A 25,278-nucleotide genomic window follows, 5' to 3' on the forward strand; every position below is an offset into this window, starting at 1 on the left:
AAAAGAAACTATTCAGGGTTAAACCAATCAGTAATTCATCCCAAACCTTTTTCACTGCCACACTGCTGCATCAGCAGGGAAATGCATGACAACAGGACCAGATCTTACACTGTTACACCAATGTCAAGGCACAGAATGACAAAGGCCATAGCACTGCTACTGCATTCTTGTGCCAGGAAAACTGAAATCACAGTCTAGCACAAAATAATCATTACGTTTCTGAGGTCCCGTTATATATTGAATACATGTGTAATGTACCTCACTGCTTTTCTGCATCATGCTAAAGACAGTCCATTCTACCAGTAAAGTGATTCCACAGTGAAAATAATGGCAATTGAGAAGTTTCAACTAGGCCACGGACTGTACAGATGACTGTGATTAGTAACAGGAATCTATGGCCAGATTTACACTGAGCAATGAAGATCTATGAGCCAGAACTGGCACTAGCATCAACAGTGCTGATTTCAGAATCAGAACCATAGCCTGAGCTACTAACACTACTAAGAGACTGCAGTCTCCATTTCCAGGCTTGCATTTCTCACACTCCACCGAACCATGTGGCAGGATGCATATTTTAATATAGTATCTGTGATTTGTAACACTTTTGTTGCACCTCCCAATTTTACTCCAAAAATTCACTCCTTCCCTTTTAACAGAATAATATTCATTCCATTTCTCTGGGAATATAACTTATATTGGACAGTAAGCACCAAATGGCATGGAAGGAATACATATCACTTTTCCTCGCTGTAAGAAAAAAAAGCCCTCAGCAAAGATTTTAATGGTCCAGAAAAAATACTGCCTTGTGCTTAAGTTTCCAATAAGCCACAAAAGTAGAGCTACCAAATCATTCTGTTTTCCCGAGAGAGAGGGATAATTCTGTTAACAATTAAAAACATAAGGATATGTGACAGTTGTCATATGATTTAATCCCTAAACTGGGAAGATCTGAAATTTCAAGTAGTAAGTCAAAACTGTTCATGCTGTCCATGTCTGTAAAAAGCATATTGGCTTCTGTCTGAACCAGTAGCCCCAGCACTAACAGACTATGATGATAAACCATGCAGCAATTTGCTGCTGAGAAGTTCTTAATTCACAGCTTTGCATGGATACAGCTATACAGCCTAAGGCTGTATAGTTTGGGCATGAGACAATGCAGATTTGCCAGGATGGATAATTACACATTTATACTGTAATGGATACAGCATGCAGCTGATACTTTAACCACTGGTCCCTGTATGAGCATTTCTGAAATCATTCACTATTTTTGCCTATATGTAGAGCCTTTTTTCCTTCTTCTTTAATTTTTAGAAAACAGCACATCTTTGCCATTAGCTGACGCAAACTGAAAATCTAAGGCAGATTTAAGAAAATTGCATTTTTAACCTGAAAAAGAGTAAAAAAAAGAGACGATGTTTCATACAGTCGTGCTGAATGTGAACAAGCAAGCATAAACACAGCAAGCGTAGAAGTATTATAGTCTAGTAGTGGCATGCGGTGTAGCAAGTGGCTTGCTTTTATAAGTAAGATTTAACGCACATTATTGTTTTACTTGTCCCATCAATCTACATTGCTGTCTTTACACTAATACATATAAAAAAACCACCCCAGACACTGAAGTCAGACTTGGCTTGACAGAGCCCAGGACAGCATTTAGCTTCTAACAGGAAGTTGGACCAGATTATCTCCTCAGGTCCCTTAATTCTGTGATCCTCTATGTATATTTCTCTTCTCTCTTTCTCCTCGCTGATGAGAATGTGAGACAAGTAAGAGGTGTGACAGTAAAAAGTAAGGTTTGGTTCAAAAGATACTGCAGTATTTGGGGTTTAGAAAGAAGGCTTTGTTAATCGTAATATTTTGGACAAAATACCGAGTATATTAAAATAACTTAAAATACTGAAAAAAAGTAAAAAATGTTAACATACAGTAACTACAGTATTGATACTATCCAAGTGGTGAGTTCCTGAACTTTTAAGCACTTACTTCCATTTAGTCGTATCTCGAGTCACCTGGATGGTGCATGTGAGCTGCTGATTTGGAGGGAGAGGAAAATCTCCACCATCAGACCTGTATGCAAGATGTAGCCTGACAACACCAAGTGCTTTCTCATATGCTTATACATTCAGTTACACAAACAGTCTACTCCTCCAACATATACATAAAATAATATGAAAAACCTACATATTCTTGCTTGGAAGGGGGTATCTGCTTTTGACACTCCTATACTACAGGATGATTTCTCTGTACAGAAATAATATAGTACAAGAATATAAAAAGACAGTTTTGGAACTGCACATATGGGGATGAACGGGCACTTTTTTCCTACCCACTAGTCATTTTATATGTGAAAAGAACACAGAATCTAATATCAGAAATCTTCCTGTAAAATCTGAGTGAATGGCTGAAGCATAGGAGCAGAGTTAATACTGAGAAGAATGTACATTGAACTGAAAAGTTAAAACTTTTTATCCTGAAAGCGCAGGAATGTAGAAGCATGAAAGCTTCTTCTGTCTCCCTCACCCTAAGTGAATTGTGTTTCCTGTTTTAAAAACCACCTGTTTTTAAAATTAATAAATTAATCTGGTTTTCTACTAAAGGAGTTTTAATTTTTTTTGTGGAAAGACCTCAACTCTTAAGAACAGATACTTGTTATGGAAACTGTGGTTAACTCCAAACTAAAGATATTTCCTAGGGTAACCCACCCACATGTTCAAGTAAAGAGGATGCAGCTTTCACGGAAAAGGAGAAGGTGGGTATTTTTTTAACAGATACACTGCTGAGCAGCTCTTTGCTCTATAAAGCAACAAAACCAGAACACTATTACACGGGGAACCAGAATGGTCATCTGATTTGTTTAAGGTGTTAAAGGCCTTAAACTAATGAAACTGGCAGAAAATCAGACCTTTGAGAGTTTGTTACATGGTACATAAATATGAAATGCAAGCAAACTGATATGTGTAGTTGTTTGCCAGAAAACAGAAATCAGCTTTATTTGTTTGGAAACACAACAGACCTGGTGCTATATGGAGATAAGCATTTAAAAAAATGTCAGCATGTTAAACTGAAACACATGCAGTGTCCCAAAACTATTGCAGTATAGAGCATTTTGATGAGACATCTACAATACAGCCTCACAATACAGTTTATGATGCTAATCCAGATGTAAATATAAATATTTCTACAATATGAGATGACTTCCCAGGCCTGTTTATCTTCCAATAAAAACATGGAAAATGATTCCATGAAACTTCAACTTGGTGAATTCTCTTCCACTGTTCTTGATGTATTTCTGTTAAGATGACTTTATTACTGCTTTAGCTATGAGTAGTTATTATTCACTTGAAGTTATTACAACTTTCCACTGTTTTTAATGTTCTAATGGAATACTATTAGCTGTTACTTCAATCCACTGTCTGATTTTCTTCAAGCAACTATGCTTTCACATAGCAGATTTTTTTTAAGTTCTAGCATCAGTCTTAATATTCTGCAACATTTAATACATAGTCTTAAAGACTGTCAACCTGTTTCCTTTGACTTTTCCATATATTTCACATGGCAGAATTCTCGTCTTTAATTCTACTATTTACCCTAATTAATTTCTGTAACAGCAGTATTGTGGTTAAAACACTATCCAGATAATGCTCAAATGTTCCTGTGCAAGATCAAGCTCCCAAAGCCTCTACACTTACAGAAAAATCAGATGCTTCAAGAGTAAAATAAGGACTAAGGAACATAGACACTGAGAAGGACATGTAGCTGTATGCCTTGGATCAAGTATCTCATGATTCCAAATCAACAGCTACCACTGGGTGAATTAATCCTTGTGAGTGAAACAATTAAAGCAGCTCAAGGGAAGCATCCTGCAGCTCCAGAGGCATTTCTATTTCAGCTCATGAGTGCAGCACACCTTCTACTATCTAGTTGCTCTCAAGTGTTATCCACATTATACCTGCAGGACTGGAATGAACATTTTATGCATCTATGGCTAAGTTTGGACATTGAAAAGCAGATCTGATTATCAGCATTAACCATACCATTTGGCAGCATTTTACATTTAGGAACTCCAGTTTTAAAAACATTCTCTCTATGTAATTAGATGCCTGAAATCCTTCCTGAGGAAGTGATCTGGAGAGTTTCTGCTTTTATTTTGATTTTGAAAAAATGCCCCCTGTGGATCACTGTCCTCATTCATTTATACTTCTCTATTATATTTTTATTAACAATTTCTTTCCCTGATTCAGTTGTGCAGTGCCTTGTAATTGGCAATCCATTGTTCTTTGGCACTGTATATATAAGCCCCTATAAGCTGGCCATGGAATACTTTTATTCCCTCACCTCGGCAGCTGTGGTAACAGCATACATCTGAATAACCATCAGATTTGCTAAAACTTCTTCCAGGCAGACTGAAATGAAACTGGCATTGTCTGGAACATATCTAATTAGGAATGCAAATGCATCCTTACTCAAAAAATTAATGCCAGGATTTCCTCCGCACTCTCTCTGTGCTGGCAGTCAGTATCTCAAAGGGATGGTAGAGTAGCTGAATATCAATTCACCAAACCTCCAAAACACCCTCGCATGACAGTATCTGAATAATGGTATTCATTAAGTAGAAAGCTGCACATGTCCCTTTAAATGAATAAATTTCTTTTTGATCTCCTGAGCTTTTGTGAGGACTGCAATTGCTGGGCTGTTGAATACATTCAAATATAGCTGAATGCACTTCAAGTTACATTGATTTCTGAGGCAAACACATATTTTTTTTTGATAATGAGAGGTTCGGCACAGGTGGAGGCAGGCTCACAAGAGGAAGAGCATCTGCTCTTTGCTACCTACAGCTTCAGATATAGCCAACAAGGTAATTTCTGGTAACTTTTGCTTCTTCTTGCATTGTCAAATTGCACTTGCAAAGCAGAAGTGGAAGATGGCACTAACAGAAATCTTCATATTAATGCTGTCAATTTAGGTGCGGTGCAATGACTTATAAATTTACAGATGCACTATGCACTTCCGCTGTACACATACATTGTGAACTTATGAGTTATGCATACATGCAGTCTCTTTCAGGTGAAAGTATTTTCCCCTCATGCTTCAGAAAGTAGTACAGGGAGATAGAGCATCCTTTTCTTTTCTGAGTGACTGTCCACACATATATACACATCACAGAGGACTGTAAGAATATATACTCAGAGCTTCCCACAGAGCAGTTACTGAAGCTTTGTTACTCCTCAATGAATTTCCCCAAAATTAATCTCTAAAAAAGTAGTCAGTCATGATCAAGCCCAAGAAGACTGAACATACAGAAGACTCAGATCTCACTGAGGAACAGAGAGAAACAACTTTGTAATCTTTAAAAAAAAGAAAAACCCGGAGTCCCTGAGTTACTAAGGGATGACAGGACAAGCAACAAAGGCATTAAATAAAGCTTACCTGATCTAGAAAAAAATTGATGTCCTAACCAAAATTTCATAATTGACAACTGCACTAAGGATGAGACATGTTAAAGATTTTGCAGATTGGAATTCCTACTGAAAGGATTTAAGTTATACACCACAATACATTAAGACTCACTAATGCATATTAGAATCGTAGAATGGTTTGGGCTGGAAGGGACCTTTTAAAGGTCACCTAGTCCAAGCCCTCTGCAACGAGCACTGACATCTTCCACTAGACCAAATTGCCCAGAGTCCCATCCAGCCTGACCGTGCAATTGCCTCTCTGTGCAATTGTCCCAATGTCTCACCACCCTCACTGTAAAATATTTCTTCCTTGTATCGAGTCTGAATCTGTCCTCCTGGTTTAAAACCATTCCCTTTTGTACTATCCCTACAGGCTGTACTAAAAAGTAGGCCCATCCTTCATGTAAGCCCCCTTTGAGTACTGGAAGGCTGCCCTGGAGCCTTCTGTTCTCCAGGCCGAGTAAACCCAACACTCTCAGCCTTTCCTCATAGGAGGGGGGCTCCAGCCCTTTCATCATTTTTTCTGACCCTCTGGACTCCCTCCAACAGGTTCACGTCTTCCCTGTGCTGAGGATTCCAGGGCTGGATGCAGTACTCCAGGCAGGGTCATACCAGAGTAGAGCAGGGGAGACAATTACCTCCCTTAATTTGCTGGTCATGCTAGTCTGTAATATTTTTTTATATTTAAAAGAAAATTGAAATCTGTTTCTTTCTTTCAACTGAAAAGACAGTGCAGCAGACAAGCTTCATTTGAAAAATGTATTTCCATTTTTATTAGTGCTTAATTTTGTTTAAAAATAAATTGCTGAGCATATAGATAGTGCAGCTGAGTCGTATTATCATTTGAAATGGGATTTGTGGGCTGAAGATATCTGGGGGAAATTCTGCATATGACAAAACTCTATTTCAGATTTTAAAAATAAGGTGTTCTGAAGCATCTTCTTCAACTTCCGGGAAGCACCAGGATTGGTACATTGATTGAGATTGTGTAAGACTGATAGAAATCAGGCTGTTAAGTGTGTGAAGCTGACAAAACTTTAAAAGGAGATTATCAAGATCACCTGAATCTCTGTTCCTACATTCCACTAAATAAGGTGAAAGTTGAAGAATTACAAACGGATTTTGGCTTGTAATCACAAGTTGATAATTAATTAAGTGAATGAAGATCTCTACCAACAAAATATAAATAAGTATTTATAAAGAACAAAGCAAATTTCAATGCGACATTGTGATCTAGTACTCAATGCAATTTTAGTCTTCTTGAACTATAATCATGTCTGTTTCACTGTAATCCAGATTTCCCAGATCAGTTCAATAGGGATATGAGTTTACACAGTTCGCATACACAGTTCTAAGTTATCCTGAAAATGCCCTGATGTCCTGAACTATCTTAGAAATGGATATTTAATAAATAAAAAACTTACCCGAATCATCATGACTGAGCATCTGATGTTATGAATTGTATCATACACCTTCTTAGAAATGTCCACAAACTGGTTATCATCAAAGAGATGCACTGTGTTCTTACTTAAGCTCTCCAATGCAATATTTACTTGATTTATAAACTCCGGAATCACTGTTCAAAAAACAAAACACAAACAAAATTCAGTGAGCATAAAAAAGATAAAATATGCAATTGTAACATGTATTTACCAAGGCAGTTTACCTCGTCTGACTGAATCAAACAAATCACATTTTTTGTGACAGTTTGATATTACCTTGTACTTTACCCACAATGTCCTGGCCTTATTTTGCATGGTGACCTGGCACCACTATATCTCTCTTGATCATCAATTGAAAGCAAAGTAAACCCAACACACAGAATATAGAGTGAAGAGAGAACACAGCTGGAAAATCCATCACGCAGAGAAGGACCTCAAACAAGTACACATCAAGCTCATTTGCAACAACTGAAGACAGAAAAAAGGAAAGTAAAGGGACAACTCAACTTCTGTAATATTCAGTATGAATAAGAATGGAACATGGAACAGAAACTTTCTCAGGCAATGTGCTGGTTTCAAACACAAGTATATGTGTTCAGTCCCTTCCTCCACTATTATGTGCTATGTAATTCATGAACTCATACCACATGAAAGCAGTACTACCAATACCTTAATTACAAACCACTTCAGGAAAATTTTGAATCATGTAATAAATTTTTATACTGACAAAGCTTCAAAGTCAGCAAGCTATCTGAATTAGAAAACCTGTAACATATACTTTAAATATTAGGAAAGATGACTCAATAATGCTTTAACCCCTAACTTTACATGGAGAAACCTACACAATGCTTGGAGACATTTAGATTCACTCAAGTTACAGCGATCTCACTGTCTTCAAGCTCAGTTATTTCTTTCTAGAATTCAGAACAGTTACTTCATATGTCAGTTTTTAGAAATATCAAACTTGAGTTAATTCAGTGCCAGTGGGAAGATTCATCTTCTTCTGTAAAACTGGTCTCCACAAGTGTGAGACAAGTAGGTGCCATTTAATTTGAAAAGTATTATATTTAAAATCCTTTCTTCCCTCTTCCAGTTATCACTTGAATCACCCTGCTTTCTGAAAACGTCAGTGAGAAGAACAGCTTCCTTAAATAGCATGGAAAAAAAGACAAGGTACGTTTTTCATTAGCAACCAAATTATCAATTAGGGAGAGCAGCATCTATTTATTCAGTGCTTTATGGGGAAAAAAAACAAACAACCCCACCAAAACAAACAAACAAAACACAAAACCATAAAAAAACACAAACAAACAAAAAACCACAACTCTCAAATATACAATTTCAGAACTTTTTTTTTTTTCTCTGTTAAACAAAGATCTTGGCCCATAGACCATCAAAATAATTGCAACCGTGGCAACTTTTAACTGGTCCATCACCTCATACATTTACATAAACATAAACATTCAGCTCTTTACATCTGTAGTAAAACTGCTGCAAAGGAGAATGTAAGAAGCTTCCAGGAATTCAAGATTTCCATTTGTATAGTGAAAACCATGACGTGTTTCCCAGTCTCGGACATCCTTACTTCTCAGTACATTGTATGTCATATACGTGCAGTACTGTAAAGCACAGACTTCCTGCTTACCAGCAGCATTTTCAGTGGCTACTAACTACCTCCAGCCCACTTTTACAGGACAATTTCTTCTCATTTATCTAGTCAGGTTTCATCTTGATGCCACATGCTTATTAATGGCCTTTTTACAATTCCTTCTGAGACCAAACTCATTATCACAGTATATTTGTTTGTCTGAATGAATACATTGCTTATGAAAAAGGATTTTACCCAGATACATACTCTATAGGTCGTATTCTACTGGTTGAGACAGTGCTAAACCACAGGCAGCACTTCATTATAGAAATATGATCTCAGTGGCTTCACTTCGGAAACATATTTAAGATGGTTGCTTTGCGTCAAGATAATTTTTAGACACAGACAATTAAAACACAAGACTAAACTGTAATTCTAAAATATGTGCATAACAATCTGCTAATGAAGTATAAAAGTACACTTCAGCTGTTAAATTATTATAAAATAGTTTTTATTGTTTGGTCATTTACCCTGTATCTGATTGGATAATTCCCTCAAATCCAAGATTTTTCTTGACTGCATGGAATGTATTTAATTTTCGAGTTCCCAACCAAATGACTACTTAAAAAAGTTTTCAGTGGGCATACAAGCTCTTATCCACGGATCACTGGCATTCAAAAATACTTCATAATCCTCTAATAGTCCAGGCACCACTCTGAAATACTACATTAAGTGGAGCAGAATTAGATTAACATGCATCTTTGCTGTATTCTGCTTTACTTTTCTAAGCAGCCTAAATACAGCAAAGTGGATATAAATAAAAACAGATTGGACAAGATTATTTTTACAATCTTTCAAAAGCAAAGAAAAATTAAACAAATTGAGTTGTAAGTCAAATGAAAAATTGCAAGCTGAGAAGTAGTATTAGTTTTTTTCTGATTTTAGTATTAAAAGATTTTGGAAGAAAACTTCAAATTTTTATTTTTGCCTTCCTCCCCATCCTCTTCCCCCCCACCCCACCAGTGAAAACATGAACATCTGTAATCCTGCCTCTCCTGAGGGGGAAGGAGTGGAAAGGAGGAGGATATTTTGGCAAATACCAATACCGCTCGTAAGTGTCATGTCCCAAACTAACTTACAGATTTCACACCACCAAACCACGTTCTGCGCTCTTCTTGAAGTTAAGCTTATATATTTTAAAATTCATAATTTCTAACCTAATTCTTCTCTTGTTTTAAACAAAAAATACTATTTGGCTTTCTTTGTAGGCCATGTCTTTTTAGACCTTGATACCGTAAAAGTTGGCAATTTAAACTCTAAGAGTTGTGATGCTGAGATCATAGAAAGCAGGCGCATTCTTTCTTGCAGCACTGAAGACATGGGTGATCCTTCCACCTAACATGTCTACCTGATGTTCCCAAAGCAAGCATTATATGGTAATAATACATACGTATTCATCAAATTTCCCAGAAAAGTCATATGCATATCTTTTTAAATCAAGCATGACAAGTTCATTAAATTTCATGGAAAAGTTATGTATATATTTAAATAATGTCTTGAATCTCATTAATAATATTTTTCTTTTACCAAAATTTACCAGAGTTTGCTTCAACAGAGCCTAGGCCAATGCCCTTTGTTTCTATCTTGCTTACAGGGACACCTATTCTTCTCCTACTTAACAATTTTCTATTATCTAAACTGCTTAGCATAGAATGTGCAGCTCAGTTCATTATCTGCCAGGCTTAGCCAAGTCCATAAAGATTAACCCTTTAAGGTCCAAGCAAGTTGAGTATCAACTTCTAATACTTTTCCTGTCTTCAACCAAAAACAACTAAGGAATCCTGCTGGTAGTTTAATATCTGTCACAGCCCAGCTCTTAATTGAGGCTATCACATCTATATGTCACAATCACATTAGGTAATACAGAAAAGTAAGCTTCACTAATCATTTTATTCCAGTTGGCAACTCTGTTGTTTTTAGTAACAGATTCATCAGGACAACTGTTTTTCAACTTTGCAGAAGGCCAGTGACAACAGATGAAAACATGAGCCATTCTACTTACACCTTTTAATGAAGTCATGTTAAGTGATTACCATCACTTCATCAGCGATCAACACAGCTTGATACTGAAAAAGAAACAGTCTCCACAGCTAAAATGTCCACACATATGCAACACTCACTCTAAAGAATGCCTTAAGAAAATGAATGTAACAGACATGGACAGACATGACCTCCTACTACTGATAAAAAAGAAAGAATTACTTTCATTTATTTATTTAAAAAAATCAAAATGTTTATGATTTTTAACTGGGGAAAAAAAATCACAACAAAACCCTTGCTTCATTTATTTGACGAGGATAGTGAAGAAACGGGAAGCATCTTCATAAAAAGATAAACACAGATTACTTATTTTCCATCTTTCTTATACTCAAGCACTGAAACAGGACTATTTGGTACTCTGACATCTCTACAGGACAATCCCCAGATCCCATCGCTTGTGCTTATTATGCTGGAATTATACAGGCAGGGCATTTTTCTCCTTTGCAGTTTCTCTCAAGTCAGAATGCCACAGTTTCTCTAAGGATGTCAAAGGAGAGGAGATGTGGCGGATTACTGAATGAACATATACACAATTTATCTCAAAAAAATTAATTTGTTTAAAGTAGCTAAGCTTTCAACTTCAATGTTTTTCTGTATGTATAAACACCGTGAGCAACTTACTGTATGGTGTAAATAGACTGGGAAAAGGCTCAAGAGCTCCCACTAGAATGAAGACTGAAAAACTGCTCTTTCAAAGGCACTTTTGAAATGGAAACAAAAGCAGAACCCAGATGAATGAATGAAGCTCTCTGTGGCAGACCTACAGATCCCAGCTACAGGCAGACTGCAAGACTGCCACAGCTATTGCTCAAACTTAAGTTCAATGACCTTTCAACAAAGAATAATACTTTGTTGGGCAGTCAGCCATCCAGAGATGACATCTGTGCTCAGAGACACAGAACTGTTGGTAGGAGATATGAAAACATGACCAGCCTTCCTACAAAGTTTATTTTGTCAATATACAAAAATACAGAATACCCAAGTGAATGAAAACTTTCAACTAATGAAGCACATGAAAGTTAGTACCTAAACTGAACCTCTAATATCGAAGTGAATAATGACTGCAGGAGTATTTAACAAGAATGGCATGAGGATTTGTTCTAAGACTAGAATCTCCATCCTTAACAGTTAGTTGAAGTAACAGCTACAAAAGAAGAGCTTTTTCTTTTATTTTAAATGTGGTCAAGATTGAGTTAAAAAATGTTTTTCCTCCTAAAGGTAATCAAACCAGGATTAGTTATTCCTGATGAATGAGGATTCTAACAGAAGGAAAAAGCCCTATGAGAACTTCCAGAAGCCCACCAGAAGAGAGATTCTAAAAAAAAAAGACGCAAAGAACAAAAGCTTAGTCATGTAAGGCCTAAAAGGATAATGAATGAAACTAATATGAAACTATCATGATCACAGATCACAGAAATAAAACATTTGCAGGCAGGCAAGTTAAAAGAAGAGTGCAACCTAGACCTGTGCTAAGCCACATGTTTCAACCATTAATCTTTCAGCCCACTGCCATTGTATTATTTAGCCTACAAGGAGAAAAGAACAGCTCCACTGAAAACTTGAAAACCATCCACCATTTAGGCAATAAGACGGCAAAAACCCTAGGGACTCATGTCTTGATAGTGACCTCAGCTTGTCATCATGTCAGCAAGAAGATACAAAAATCACAGGAAGACCTAACAGGTCTCCAAACCAAGAAATGCCACAACTCCTGAAGCCAAAACTCTCTGCTGTAGCTCAGGATACCACAAAGGCAGTCTTTTGTCTCCAGAAGATACCTCTTGACAAAAAACCCTCTTGAAAGTAATTGATATATCACCATTCTTAACCAGAGGGGTAAGAGTGCACCTGAAAAATCCTTTTAAGGGACTTCTTTCAGATAAAAAAAAAAAAGCTGTCATTTGTTGATACTAAAAGTTAAGAAACTGATCTCAGGGCACCCACAATCCTGCAAAATAGTCTTCAGAACATCATCATGTATCTCCCCATTTCTGAACATCAGCCTGAAGGAACTTAGGTTGCCTTCAAGACCAAGAGGGCTCCTTGGAACTAACCCAGTAATACATGAATCCAAAGCTCTCAATCCAAAACAGAAAATGCTAACTTCAAGCACGAGTGATCATTAGTAGTATTTTTATAAAAATACTTCAGTGCAACAGAGAAAACAAACCCCAGAAATCTATATTGCTAATGCTTACAGTGCAATTTTGAACCAAAGAAACTTCCAGAGTTTCTCCAGAATAACATCTAAAGGTAAATTTAGCTGCCAAAGCTCTACGAGGGAGCTGTTAGTATAAGCAGCATGAATGGTAGTAAAGCTTTCACTGCTGGCAAGACCAAACTACCTGAACAAGATGATTCTAAGCCTTCCAAAAATGGTCTTTATAAGATACACTGAAAAACTGAACTCAGTTTTTCACTGTGATGATCAGGGGACTGGAGCACCTCCTGTATGAAGATAGGCTGAGAAAGTTGGGGCTGTTCAGCCTGGAGAAGAGAAGGCTGCGTGGAGACGTCATAGCAGCCTTCCAGTATCTGAAGGGGGCCTATAGGGATGCTGGGGAGGGACTACTCATCAGGGACTGTAGTGACAGGCCAAGAGTAATGGGTTAAAACTTAAACAGGGGAAGTTTAGATTGGATATAAAGAAGAAGTTCTTTCCTGTTAGGGTGGTGAGGCACTGGAATGGGTTGCCCAGGGAGGTTGGGAGTGCTCCATCCCTGGCAGTGTTCAAGGCCAGGTTGGACGAAGCCTTGGGTGGGATGGGTTAGTGTGAGGTGTCCCTGCCCATGGCAGGGGGGTTGGAACTTGATGATCTTAAGGTCCTTTCCAACCCTAACTATTCTATGATTCTATGATTCTATTGAAATTTGAGAACCTGATCTAAGCTCTATTCATACAATAGCATGCCTTGCTTTGATCTCAGCAGGTCTGGGATCACACCAGGATGGATACTGGCCTTTGGTTTGACCCTGTATGTTGCAGTAAGTTAACTCACACTCTCTCCTATATAAAGGAACAGTATTGTCCATCAAATCTGAAATTAAAAAAATCCTTTTTTAAGAGTGAAAATTCAAGATTTCCAGTTTCAGAGAAATATACCATTGATGCTTTAAAGTTCTGTAGGCAAAACCTATCAGGAGCTGCTGGTTAGAAAACAGAAACTTATCCTTGTAACAGCCAGCTAGTAGACGATACTTTTTTAACACTCTCCTGGACTTCCCTATTTAAAGGAAGAAGATTATACAAGAAAGGAAATAAAGAGTTGCCATGTACACTTAAATTCTGACACCAGGTAAATATTACAGGTAAGCAGCAAGGGTATAAGAATAGCTTCATCCCTCAGATTAACAGTCAATAAAACCAACAGTGGTAAAGGGAAAAAAAAAAAAAAAACCCAAAAGGAAAATATAATCAAAATAAAATAAAATAAAAAAAGTAGTAAAGAAGCAAAGCAACAGTTACTCTTCCAGCAGGAAAAACTAAATCTTTTTTTCTTGTCATAAGGTAATTCACTATTTCTTCTCTGTATGTGTTTTCAATTTTCCTCTGTGCTTGTCTGCATACCTTGAGTTCAATTTTTATTGCACTTATTTTTTTGAGCGCTAAGGAAGCGGCATACTAAAAGGAATAGAAGCTTGAACTCTACCCTTCTGAGGATGCTTTTCAATACTATATCCTGGAATTGTACATGATACTAAACTGAACTAATACAGAATTTATTCATGGGAATGAAAGATTTCTTTAAGGATGTCCTTCATCTTCCAACAAGAATTTCCAATGAGTCCTCCTGTGGCAGCATAAGCAGATAGTTGTGGCAAGTGGTGTGTATCTCAAATACTTTATTATCTCCCATAATCTGATCACTGAGCATCAAAGTCATTGTGATCAGTATAGAGTTTGCTTTCAGAGGATTTAAATAGTTTTCCAGTTGCGGGAATTCAGCTAAAGTGAAGTATAAGCAAGATATGGTTGAAAAGATCAAAAACACAGCTACCACTTAAATATAGAGTAATGCTAGCGTAAATAAGAAATCTAGTTAATTAACTAACAGTCTGTATTTAGTACTCCTTTACTGCATTTTGCTCTTTGAGACCAAAGAAGAATTTGTACTTCTTGCAATTTAAAATTAAAACTTTTTCAAATTTCTTCTGGATTGGTATCTAAAAATTTCAGGTAGTAAGAACACCATATATTCCAGTAACCCAGTTTTACTGCCAAGTATTACCTTTATTCTTAATGCCATTTCAATCCAAAATATACAAAGTTACACAAGAAACTAATAAGTAAATAAAATGAAACCCATCTAAACTAAGGCAACTGCACTGGTTACGGCGTACCATCCAAAACACAAGGACTTCTGGCAGAAGCTTCAGTTACATGATCCACTCTTTTTAGAATGAAATAAATCTGAGAGAAAAGATCTCTGAATCGCCCATTGTGCCCATCCCTCCGTGACTATTTAGAGCATAAGTAACTATAAATTATCTTTGTGGGATTTAGTATTTTATGCTGAAGTTTTTGCATCCTTAAAGTGTAACAGAACATGAAGTAGCCAAGGCAGAGGCCTGTTGCACATAAAAAGAATTTGCATACTAAAAGGAAGGTATGACTGTATTTGCTTCTCCTTAAGCCAAACACAAGCATACTGAAACAGTGAAACCAGAAACAGTGTATAAGCATTTTGCAACACTGTATGCACTTGCAAAGATGTAATACTGGCATAACCAGCAATCATTTATTAACAGTGTCCTGGTTTCAGCCACACAGCTAAGCATACAAATAAATGCATATAAAATAAATATTTAGAAAAATAGGTATACATATATATAAATGCATGGAATGTTTATTTATAATCTATCCATATGTTTACATTTATATTTACATATAAGCTGTAAATATATGATAGCAGGTTTGTGATATTACATCTTTACAGCTAGGGTAAGACTTTTAAGAGTTAACTGTCCTGAATCTGAGAAATTATTGATAATAGGTGAGACCTAATTATTGGCAGCATTATTAATGAATGGCAACTGAGTAAACTGCTGCTTTTAATTTTGAAAAGGTCATACTTTATCCCTCTTTTAAACACACCCATGACAAGTGATTCAACTTCCTACCTGGAAAACATACACTGATTTTCATTTGCACCATGACAATTTAGGTATATACAAAGTCACTGTTACTCTGTAAGCACACTGGACAGGTAAGGGTATGGGAGCCTCTGGACTTTCCCCTCCCTCAAGTGCTCTCTCCACAGTCCTTGCACAGCCTGGCAAATGCACATAACACTGCAGCTGGGAATTTAGGCAGTCCCTGTAATTAAACATCATGTTTCAAGACTTCAGCGGTGGCTTAAAGGGATCTTTTTCCCCTCACTGCACAAATGTCCAGAAAAAAAACCCCAACACAGAGAGAGGTGGATTTGTTTTTGAGGGTGTAGACTGATTTCCCTATATGAGGTATTTGAGGCAGGTCACAGCATCTAAAAGAGCAGAAAGATAGCTCCAGATCACATAAATAATGTACTCTTTTAAATCTCTCTACTCACTGTGTTTTTCTGCCATGCTCAAGGACAGAGTAACCATGAGATCTCAGATGAGAAAGACATTTCCCCCTAGGTCATACTAGTGAAGAATTTTAGGACTTTCTTGCATTTCTTTGCAAACAGAGTGGACCATGTGGGCCTGTCTTATCTCATCAGTGCCCTGCTATTGCAGGGCCTTTATTTGCTGCGGGAATATCCACTTGCCCTAAACACAGTTCACAGTACAGAAAAGCATGACCTTCTTTAGCCTAAGTGGGTTTAATTTAGAGGCATCTGCAATAAACTGAATGACGTGATACATATAAGCTAAGACTAGTAAATACCCTAAATATGTACCTAAAAAAAAAAAAAAAGCATGATTACTTTTCATTAGTGAATTTCATGGGGCACATAGGGTTTCAGTTCAGCTTGCCTTCAGTCCAACTGCAGACTACCACGGAACCTCCATATATACACCCTTACTTCAAAACTAGTGATCATACAGCAGCATGATGACAAAGTTCAATGAACTGAAGCAGTTCAAGGTTTCATTTTTTCAGCTGCCAAGCTAGTATTGAGGTGGCTCAATATTCCAGTCCAACTTGCTACCAGGCCAGATAGTTGACGTGCTAGTACTGGAACAAGGAAGGTGGCATGAAAAGGCAGATGGGGCAGGCGGGCACCACTGCTGTCAATAAAAGCTGCATTTAGAACCGCTTAAAATGACTGTAAATTGCAGCCTCCATTTCTCTGACTAGAATTTGTTACCACAGATTTCTAATGAAGTTTTTCTTCACTGGCTTTATTATATCCAAAGCCAAAGCTCTGACAGCAAGAGCAGGGAGCCAGCTACCACATCAGGCAATTTCTAAAGGCTGCTGAACAAATAAATAATCCCAAATTGGTATTGTTCAAATGTACTGAACAGGACAAAGGAAACGTACAAACCATTAAGAGGAAACAGAGGTCTTCCTATGGGGTAGTCCCTTCATTATATGTAAGAGAGATTACCTGAACAGAGAACAGCTTTTCAGTAATTTAGGTGGAGAAACACGCAGCACACACCCCCGCAAACCACCAATTCTGTGGAACTTGGTTGTTTCTACTGAATAAGCATTATGCTATATACTGCTTCAGCTAAAGAATGTTGGGAATTAGCAAAAAAACTTAAACCAGTCAGACTTCTCTATTAACATGTTTTCTTTTAGTTTCATGTTTAGAATGATAATTTCTATGAAATTTGAAGTAATAAGAATTATGCTTAACAAAGTATATTAAGGGGTATTTTGGGGTAACACTGTTTTAGTAATTAAAAAGACTGACCTTTTAAAAGGTTATTTCAAAGATATTTAAAGTCATTTAAGAGCATTCAAAAAGAAACTAAAATAGAAATCTTATTAAGCCTGATCTGGAGGGGAATACTGAAAAGCTAACAGACTTCACTTAATGCAATAAATTCACCATTGTATTAGTCTACCTATTTGGGAAACAGACACCCTGGACATGGAATATATTATTACTCCATGTGCAACACAACCCCAGGTTTTGCTAAGATTTTATACATTAGTATTGCCACAACTGAAATGCAGGTTTCCTCATATATTCCCCTATGAATGCTGAGACTACCTGCAGACTGACAGTCTGTGAACTACACATTTACTTTTGCACCCCAGAAATTACTGGTTAGCATTACCCTGGTCTATGCCCTGAGCTTGTAACTCTTAGTGCACCTTCTCCTTTTTTTGAAAGTAATACAAGCATCTTCAGAAAATGCCCAAAGAGTTCAGGCTTCATTGGATAGTAAAGGACAAATGAAATAATAACAATCTGTTGCTGCATAAGGTAAATCTGTTTGTAAATATACCTATTGTAACATAGCAAACACATTCTACATAAGTATTGTTTCTGAATACACAATGTGTTTTTTAGAAGAGAAAGCCGTATTCAAGGATTATTGTTTCACCTTCTGTCTGACAGACTGCAATTTCTGAGTCTTAGAAAACCGGCCTCGTTGATTTTCCTCACTATGAACTGTAACTTAATCATTTTAAACCCTGTAACTTTTTATTCAACTGCATAAACTTGTATGTACACACATACACACTTTCATACCTGTTGAACTCTTTAATTAGCTTGTTTCTAGCACTTGACTCTTATTAAACATCAGTGCAACAACAGGCTACTCTCACTGATTTTTCACTAATCTTGTGTTGCGATAGACAAAGCACTCTGATTTTTAATACCTAGTATCAGATTTCATTTCCAATTAAAAACTGTTATAGTGAGTAGGATGTGGCAAGCTACTGTTTCCATCTGGAAGATAATGATGACATTTAATTCAATTTAAGCATGTAGAAGTACTGGCGAAAGCTAATCAGAACAATAAAATCAATGGACAAACACTAATATCTACCTTTTCCCTAAAGTGCAAATAGCTAAATAGTGATCTTGAAAATAAGATCACTAACACTGCCTCTAAAAACAAAATGAAAGTGTACAAAGAATCAAGAGAGACATATATTGGCTTTTTTACGTTGTCTTGTTGCTGCCCCCACCCCCAAATGGGAGGTGAGGGTTAAGCATGTGGGAAGGCCTCACTGAAAGCACACTGGTAATATTCGGACACATCTAATACTACAATGTCCAAATGCCTTAGTCTCTAATATGCTGCAGTGCTCTGAAAAATGCTAGTCATGTTTCCTAGTAATAGGAATGAGTCACCATCTTCATAACAGGAAAGCTTGACAATTACACAATGGCAAAGAACACTTGTTTCTACATTTTCCATGTATCTGTAGACAGACCATAAAAATAAATTATTGTTTTGGAAAGAAACAAGTCTGTGATGCTTGCACCAGACTTCTCCAGGCTGATCACCACGTAACTTTTCATGAACTCAACAGCACAAGGATTTTGTTCTAGACCCCTTTATCTCAGATTAACATGTATGAAATGCTGCAGTGAAGGAGTACACTACTTTCATAAGCTGCAAGGTTGATTACTTCTGCATTCTGGTCCCAATTACTGCACAACACACTGCTCACCAGAAAGAACACCAAGTGAATGCTTGAATCCAACCATGTATGTTTTGCTATGCAGGAGTAGTACTAAAATTATATTTTTAAGGATTTCTTGAATCAGTTTCAATTATAAAATTACCTAAAAAAATTAAAGATCATTCAACAAGGTAAGAAATTCTAAGACATTTCTTCCCCTTGCCAAATGTAATGTTTCCACCAAATAGACTTTTTGAGGGACAAAGAATGATGCAATTCAATGACAAACTGAGAAACTGAATTTCTCCAAATAATTTTATAACAAAGATATTTAAATTCTATTTCAAACAAACAAGCAATACTGACTGGTACAGTACTACCTCACTTTCTCCATCCTATTGTGTTCTCTTTGGGGTGTAACTATAGACACTTTTCAGGCCCTACTTTTATAGCAGAGCAAGCGATACGTCAATTTACAAAAAGGTCACCAAACACAGAAATAAGAATAAACAAAATAAGAAGAAATTATCTAATCCTGCATCAGTACATTTTTTGTCTAAGATGAGTAAGACAGATACAGACTGGCATGCATGTTTCAGTGTAACAGTAGTACTAAATACACAGTAGTTTAACCAGTGTTTTATACCATTACCTTTCACATCTTATTCTAGTTTGAGTTGCAATGTCAAACTGCCATTGAACCCCTAAGTACAATACGCTTTCTACAGAGAAAAAGGCAGAAAATCCATTTATGTTACAGAAAACCATCTAGGCCATAAATCTGCAAAGGAACCCTTTGTACCCTAACATGCTTGGTCTGTATGACGCTTCTTAATATTTCTCATATCTAGGCACTTTTCTTTGCAAAAAGGCAGCTGTATTTCTATTTTTTACAATTTGCGACATCACACAGAATGTCTCTTCTGCAATGACAAAAATAGTAACATGTCAGAGTTTCACAAGTAATATTTCAGAGTAGAGACTGTGGTTTACCAAACATGACAAAAACGGATTTGTCTACACAGAAGCATTAAGCAGTGGGTGTATACTGTCTTGAGTACCAAACATAATGGGCTCTTGAGCCAAATACATGCCTGTAAGAGAATACAAGGCTATATCCAGCACCCTCAGTTACTGAAGAAAGGTCCAGACCAGGCAAAACATGGGAGCAGTAACTGCAGTCCTGCCCATCCCTTGCTAGAAATGTAAAGTTTAGATAGATGCATAGGTAGGTATGTGTGAACAGGAACAAGAGCACTGCATACACCTCTGCCAAACACTGCTATAAATTTCTAAACAAAATTACCGTATTTGTTGCCTTCGGCAGTAAAAATATGTCCCTATAAAATCAGCTGCATACTTGACACATGAATGATTTGTTTCCCAACGGCAGCTTAGATTATTTCATACCTGTAAGATAAACTTAAAGAATCAAAACAAATCTGAATGTTAACACTGTTACAGCTGGCCACAAGGCATACTTATTTAAACTGGTATTAAATGAAACAATAATCCTATAGGGACAGCAAGAATTGGATTCCAAGTGGTGAGAAAGAATTCCCCATGAGAACAAGGGTATGCTTCACAAGGAGAGGTGGGTTGCATCTGCAGGTTTAGAGAAAAACTGCAGCAACAGTGTTCTTCAAATTTCTCCCTCTATTTACCACCCTAACTACAAAACACAAATGGCATACCAGAAATAAAAACTAATGGCTACAACTACAGTATTTTTCAAGGCCAGGTTGGACAAAGCCTTGGGAGGTGTCCCTGCCTATGGCAGGGGGGTTGGAACTAGATGATCTTAAGGTCCTTTACAACCCTAACTATTCTACGATTCTATGAAAGAGGGCCTTCAAAGAAGCCACAAGACATGCTGTCCACTCTTTATATTTTGCCTCCTTGCAAACAACCTGCAGGTCATTAAATGCCTGTATCTAAGTTCTGAGGCTAGAACATGCTAGTTTTATAGGCTGCACAGAGAAGCTGTGGATGCCCCATCCCTGGCGGTGTTCAAGGCCAGGCTAGATGGGGCTTTGAGCAGCCCCCCCGCCACACACACACAAAAAACCCCCACCAAACAAAAAAAACCCCACAACAAAAAACATCCCCTAAAAACTTGATCTGGAGGCCAAGAACAGTGAGCTACAGTGACAACTTCCACAGTGTTTAAATTCCAAGTGACATAAAACTTCAAAGTCCTATCTCAACAATACTTAGAATACAATCAAAATTGCCATGAGGCTGATGAGCAACAGATAGCGTAAAATATCAGGAAAACAGTGTCTAAATCTGAGTTAACTCTAGTAATCCTGTAAGGTAAAGAAGAAGGGAAAGCCAGCCCTAAGTCACAGAGCTCCTAACATACAAACTTCTGTGTTATCCCCAGCCCAGTGACAAATATGACTCACAGGCAGCCTTCACAATGCCACCTTCTGGACAACCATTTCTACTCCAGCAAGGTAAGAAATGACTGATCGGGAAGCAAATGCTGTCCTGGTAACATCCGTCCAGCACCTCTGCCTACAACCAAATTTTGAGGCCAAACCACATTCATGCCCATGCAGGAAGACAAAAATGATCTCTAAGTATAGTTCCCAGCTTGAGACAGAGCCTGAAGTAGTTACTACCATACTAACACAACCTGTAGGAGGATCCTCAATGTGGACAGCTTTGGGCCTCTCCTATTACACCCCTAAATATGCTAAAAGTATACATTGTTCTCAAATTTAGACACTTAGAACATATCTTAATATGTAAGGTTGCTATAAGAACTTGACCCAAAGTGGTTTTATTTTCTGACAAGGGAATAAAATAATTGTAATTAGAAGATCAGTGAACAATTACCAAACTGTACATATGAGCAAACTAAACACATTTATCACATATTCAAGCATCTATCTATGCCGTAAATACAACTGTAAACCCAAATTAGCAATCCAATCTCCAGACTCACAGATCTCTTTTTATTACAGCTATGCTTTTAAAGACTTTCTGTCAGAAGTGTTGAAGCGTGAGCTCACCATCTGACTGAGCTGAAAAAAGAGGCCAAGGAAGAAGATTTTATAAACAAAGGAATCTAGGATGGAAATTCCTACAATTCTGAGTGTAATGAAAGATGGACATCAGTTAGCAGGGCTTATTGACAGGGCTTTAAACTAGTTAGGAAGGGGGGAGGGGATTTAACTGGGCCTGTTGGGGACAAGCCCAAGAGGAACATGCTAGGGATTGAAGGATGGCGGGCTAAGGAGGACTATCAATCTCTTGTTTCACTTGTGGGAAAGGATAGCTTTTTAGACCCTGTCCCGCAGGGGAAAAAGGGTACTAGGACTGGCTCCCTGAAATGCCTGTACACCAATGCACGCAGCATGGGGAATAAACAGGAGGAGTTAGAAGTCTGTGTGCAGGCTAAAGGTTATGATCTAGTGGCGATTACAGAGACATGGTGGGACAGTTCACATGACTGGAATGTGGTCATGGATGGCTATGTCCTTTTTAGGAAAGATAGGTCAGCAAAGCGAGGTGGTGGAGTTGCTCTTTACATGAGAGAGCAACTAGAATGTATTGAGTTCTGTCCGGGGTCGGATGAGGAGCAAGTGGAATGTCTGTGGGTACGAATCAAGGGGCTGACTGGCACGGGTGATACAGTTGTGGGGGTCTATTACAGACCTCCTGATCAGGACGAAGGAGTTGATGAGGCTTTCTACAGGCAACTGGAAGTAGCCTCGCGACTACATGCCTTAGTCGTCGTGGGGGACTTTAATTACCCTGATGTTTGCTGGAAGACTCACACAGCCAGTCATTCACAGTCTAGGAGGTTCCTCGAGTGCATTGATGATAATTTCTTAATGCAAATGGTGGACGTACCAACTAGGGGAGCAGCGCTGCTAGATTTAGTACTCGCCAACAAGGAGGGTCTGGTCGAAGTGGTGACGGTCAATGGCAGCCTTGGCTGCAGTGACCATGAGATGGTGGAGTTCAGGATCCTGTGTGGGAGGAATAGAATACCTAGCAAAGCCACAGTTCTGGATTTCCGAAGGGCCAACTTTGGCCTCTTCAGTCAACTGCTAAGGGAAGTCTCATGGGAAAGTGTACTAGGCGGTAAAGGGGCTCAAGATAGTTGGTTAGCATTCAAGGACCGCTTCTTCCAAGCTCAGGATCGGAGCGTCCCAATGAGTAGGAAGTCAAGTAAGGGATCTAGGAGACCGGCGTGGTTAAACAAGGAGCTGCTGGGCAAACTCAAGTGGAAAAGGAGAATCTATGGATTATGGAAGGAGGGGCTGGCCGCTTTGGAGGAATATAGGACAGTTGTTAGAGGATGTAGGGAGGCAATTAGGACAGCTAAGGCCTCCTTGGAACTCAATCTTGCTAGTCGGGTTAAAGACAATAGAAAGGGCTTCTTCAAATACATAGCAAATAAAACTAAAACAAGAGGCAATATAGGCCCACTGCTGAAAGAAGTGGGTACCCTGGAGACAGAGGATATAAAGAAGGCAGAGGTGCTGAATGCCTTCTTTGCCTCTGTCTTTACTCCTGCAGACTCTCCCCGAGGGCCCCGGATTTCTATAGCCCCAGAAGGAGTCAGGACAAAGGAGGAGTTTGCTTTGGTAGATGAGGATTGGGTTAGGGATCAGCTATGCAAACTGGACATCTGTAAATCGATGGGTCCGGATGGAATGCACCCACGGGTGCTGAGGGAGCTGGCGGAGGTCATTGCTAGGCCACTTTCCATCATCTTTGGTAAGTCGTGGGAAACGGGCGAGGTGCCTGAGGATTGGCGGATGGCAAAGGTCACACCAATCTATAAGAAGGGCAAGAAGGAGGACCCGGGTAATTATAGACCGGTCAGCCTTACCTCCATCCCTGGAAAGATGATGGAACAACTTATTCTTGACTCCATCACTAGGCATATCAAGGATGAGGGGGTCATTAAGAACAGCCAACATGGTTTTATGAGGGGGAAGTCATGTATGACCAACCTTATAGCCTTCTATGAGGAAGTGACTAGGTGGAGGGATGATGGTAGAGCGGTAGATGTAGTTTTTCTTGATTTCAGTAAGGCATTTGATACTGTCTCCCACAGCATCCTCACAGATAAGCTAAGGAAGTGTGGGCTTGACGATCAAGTAGTGAGGTGGATCGAGAACTGGTTGAAAGGAAGAAGGCAGAGAGTTGTGGTCAATGGCGCAGAATCTAGCTGGAGGTCTGTGACTAGTGGAGTTCCTCAGGGGTCGGTGCTGGGACCGGTGCTGTTTAATATTTTCATCAATGACCTGGATGAGGGAACTGAGTGCACCCTCAGCAAGTTTGCTGATGACACAAAACTGGGAGGAGTGGCTGACACACCAGAGGACTGTGCTGCCATTCAGCGAGACCTGGACAGGCTGGAGAGTTGGGCGGGGAGAAACTTGATGAAATTTAACAAGGGCAAGTGTAGAGTCTTGCATCTGGGGAAGAACAACCCCATGTACCAGTACAGGTTGGGGGTTGACCTGCTGGAAAGTAGTGAAGGGGAAAGGGACCTGGGGGTCCTGGTGGATAGGAGGATGACCATGAGCCAGCAATGTGCTCTTGTGGCCAAGAAGGCAAATGGCATCTTAGGGTGCATTAGAAAGGGAGTGGTTAGTAGGTCAAGAGAGGTTCTCCTCCCCCTCTACTCAGCCTTGGTGAGGCCGCATCTGGAATACTGCGTCCAGTTCTGGGCCCCTCTGTTCAAGAAGGACAGGGAATTGCTTGAAGGAGTCCAGCGCAGAGCCACAAAGATGATTAAGGGAGTGGAACATCTCCCTTATGAGGAGAGGCTGAGGGAGCTGGGTCTCTTTAGCTTGCAAAAGAGGAGACTGAGGGGTGACCTCATCAATGTTTACAAATATGTAAAGGGTAGGTGTCAGGATGATGGAGCTAGGCTTTTTTCAGTGATATCCAGTGATAGGACAAGGGGCAATGGGTGTAAACTGGAACATAGGAAGTTCCACGTTAACATCAGGAAGAACTTCTTTACTGTAAGAGTGACAGAGCACTGGAACAGGTTGCCCAGGGGGGTTGTGGAGTCTCCTACACTGGAGATATTCAAGGCCCGCCTGGACAAGTTCCTGTGTGATGTACTGTAGGTTACCCTGCTCTTGCAGGGGGGTTGGACTAGATGATCTTTTTAGGTCCCTTCCAACCC

General features: G+C 38.7%; 1 protein-coding gene across 2 annotated transcripts in view; it reads right to left on the reverse strand.

The window, feature by feature from the left end:
- The window catches only part of CTNNA3 (catenin alpha 3), a 505,620-nt gene that overhangs the window by 79,978 nt on the left and 400,364 nt on the right, over nt 1-25,278 (reverse strand). For both annotated transcript variants that reach the window (XM_065670947.1, XM_065670948.1), the window contains one exon: nt 6,884-7,035. In XM_065670947.1, the coding sequence (XP_065527019.1) occupies nt 6,884-7,035 (152 nt within the window). The remainder of the gene's footprint in view (nt 1-6,883; nt 7,036-25,278) is intronic.

The sequence above is a fragment of the Lathamus discolor genome, chromosome 3 (assembly GCF_037157495.1).
Source record: "Lathamus discolor isolate bLatDis1 chromosome 3, bLatDis1.hap1, whole genome shotgun sequence".
In the NCBI taxonomy this organism is placed as follows: Eukaryota; Metazoa; Chordata; class Aves; order Psittaciformes; family Psittacidae; genus Lathamus; species Lathamus discolor.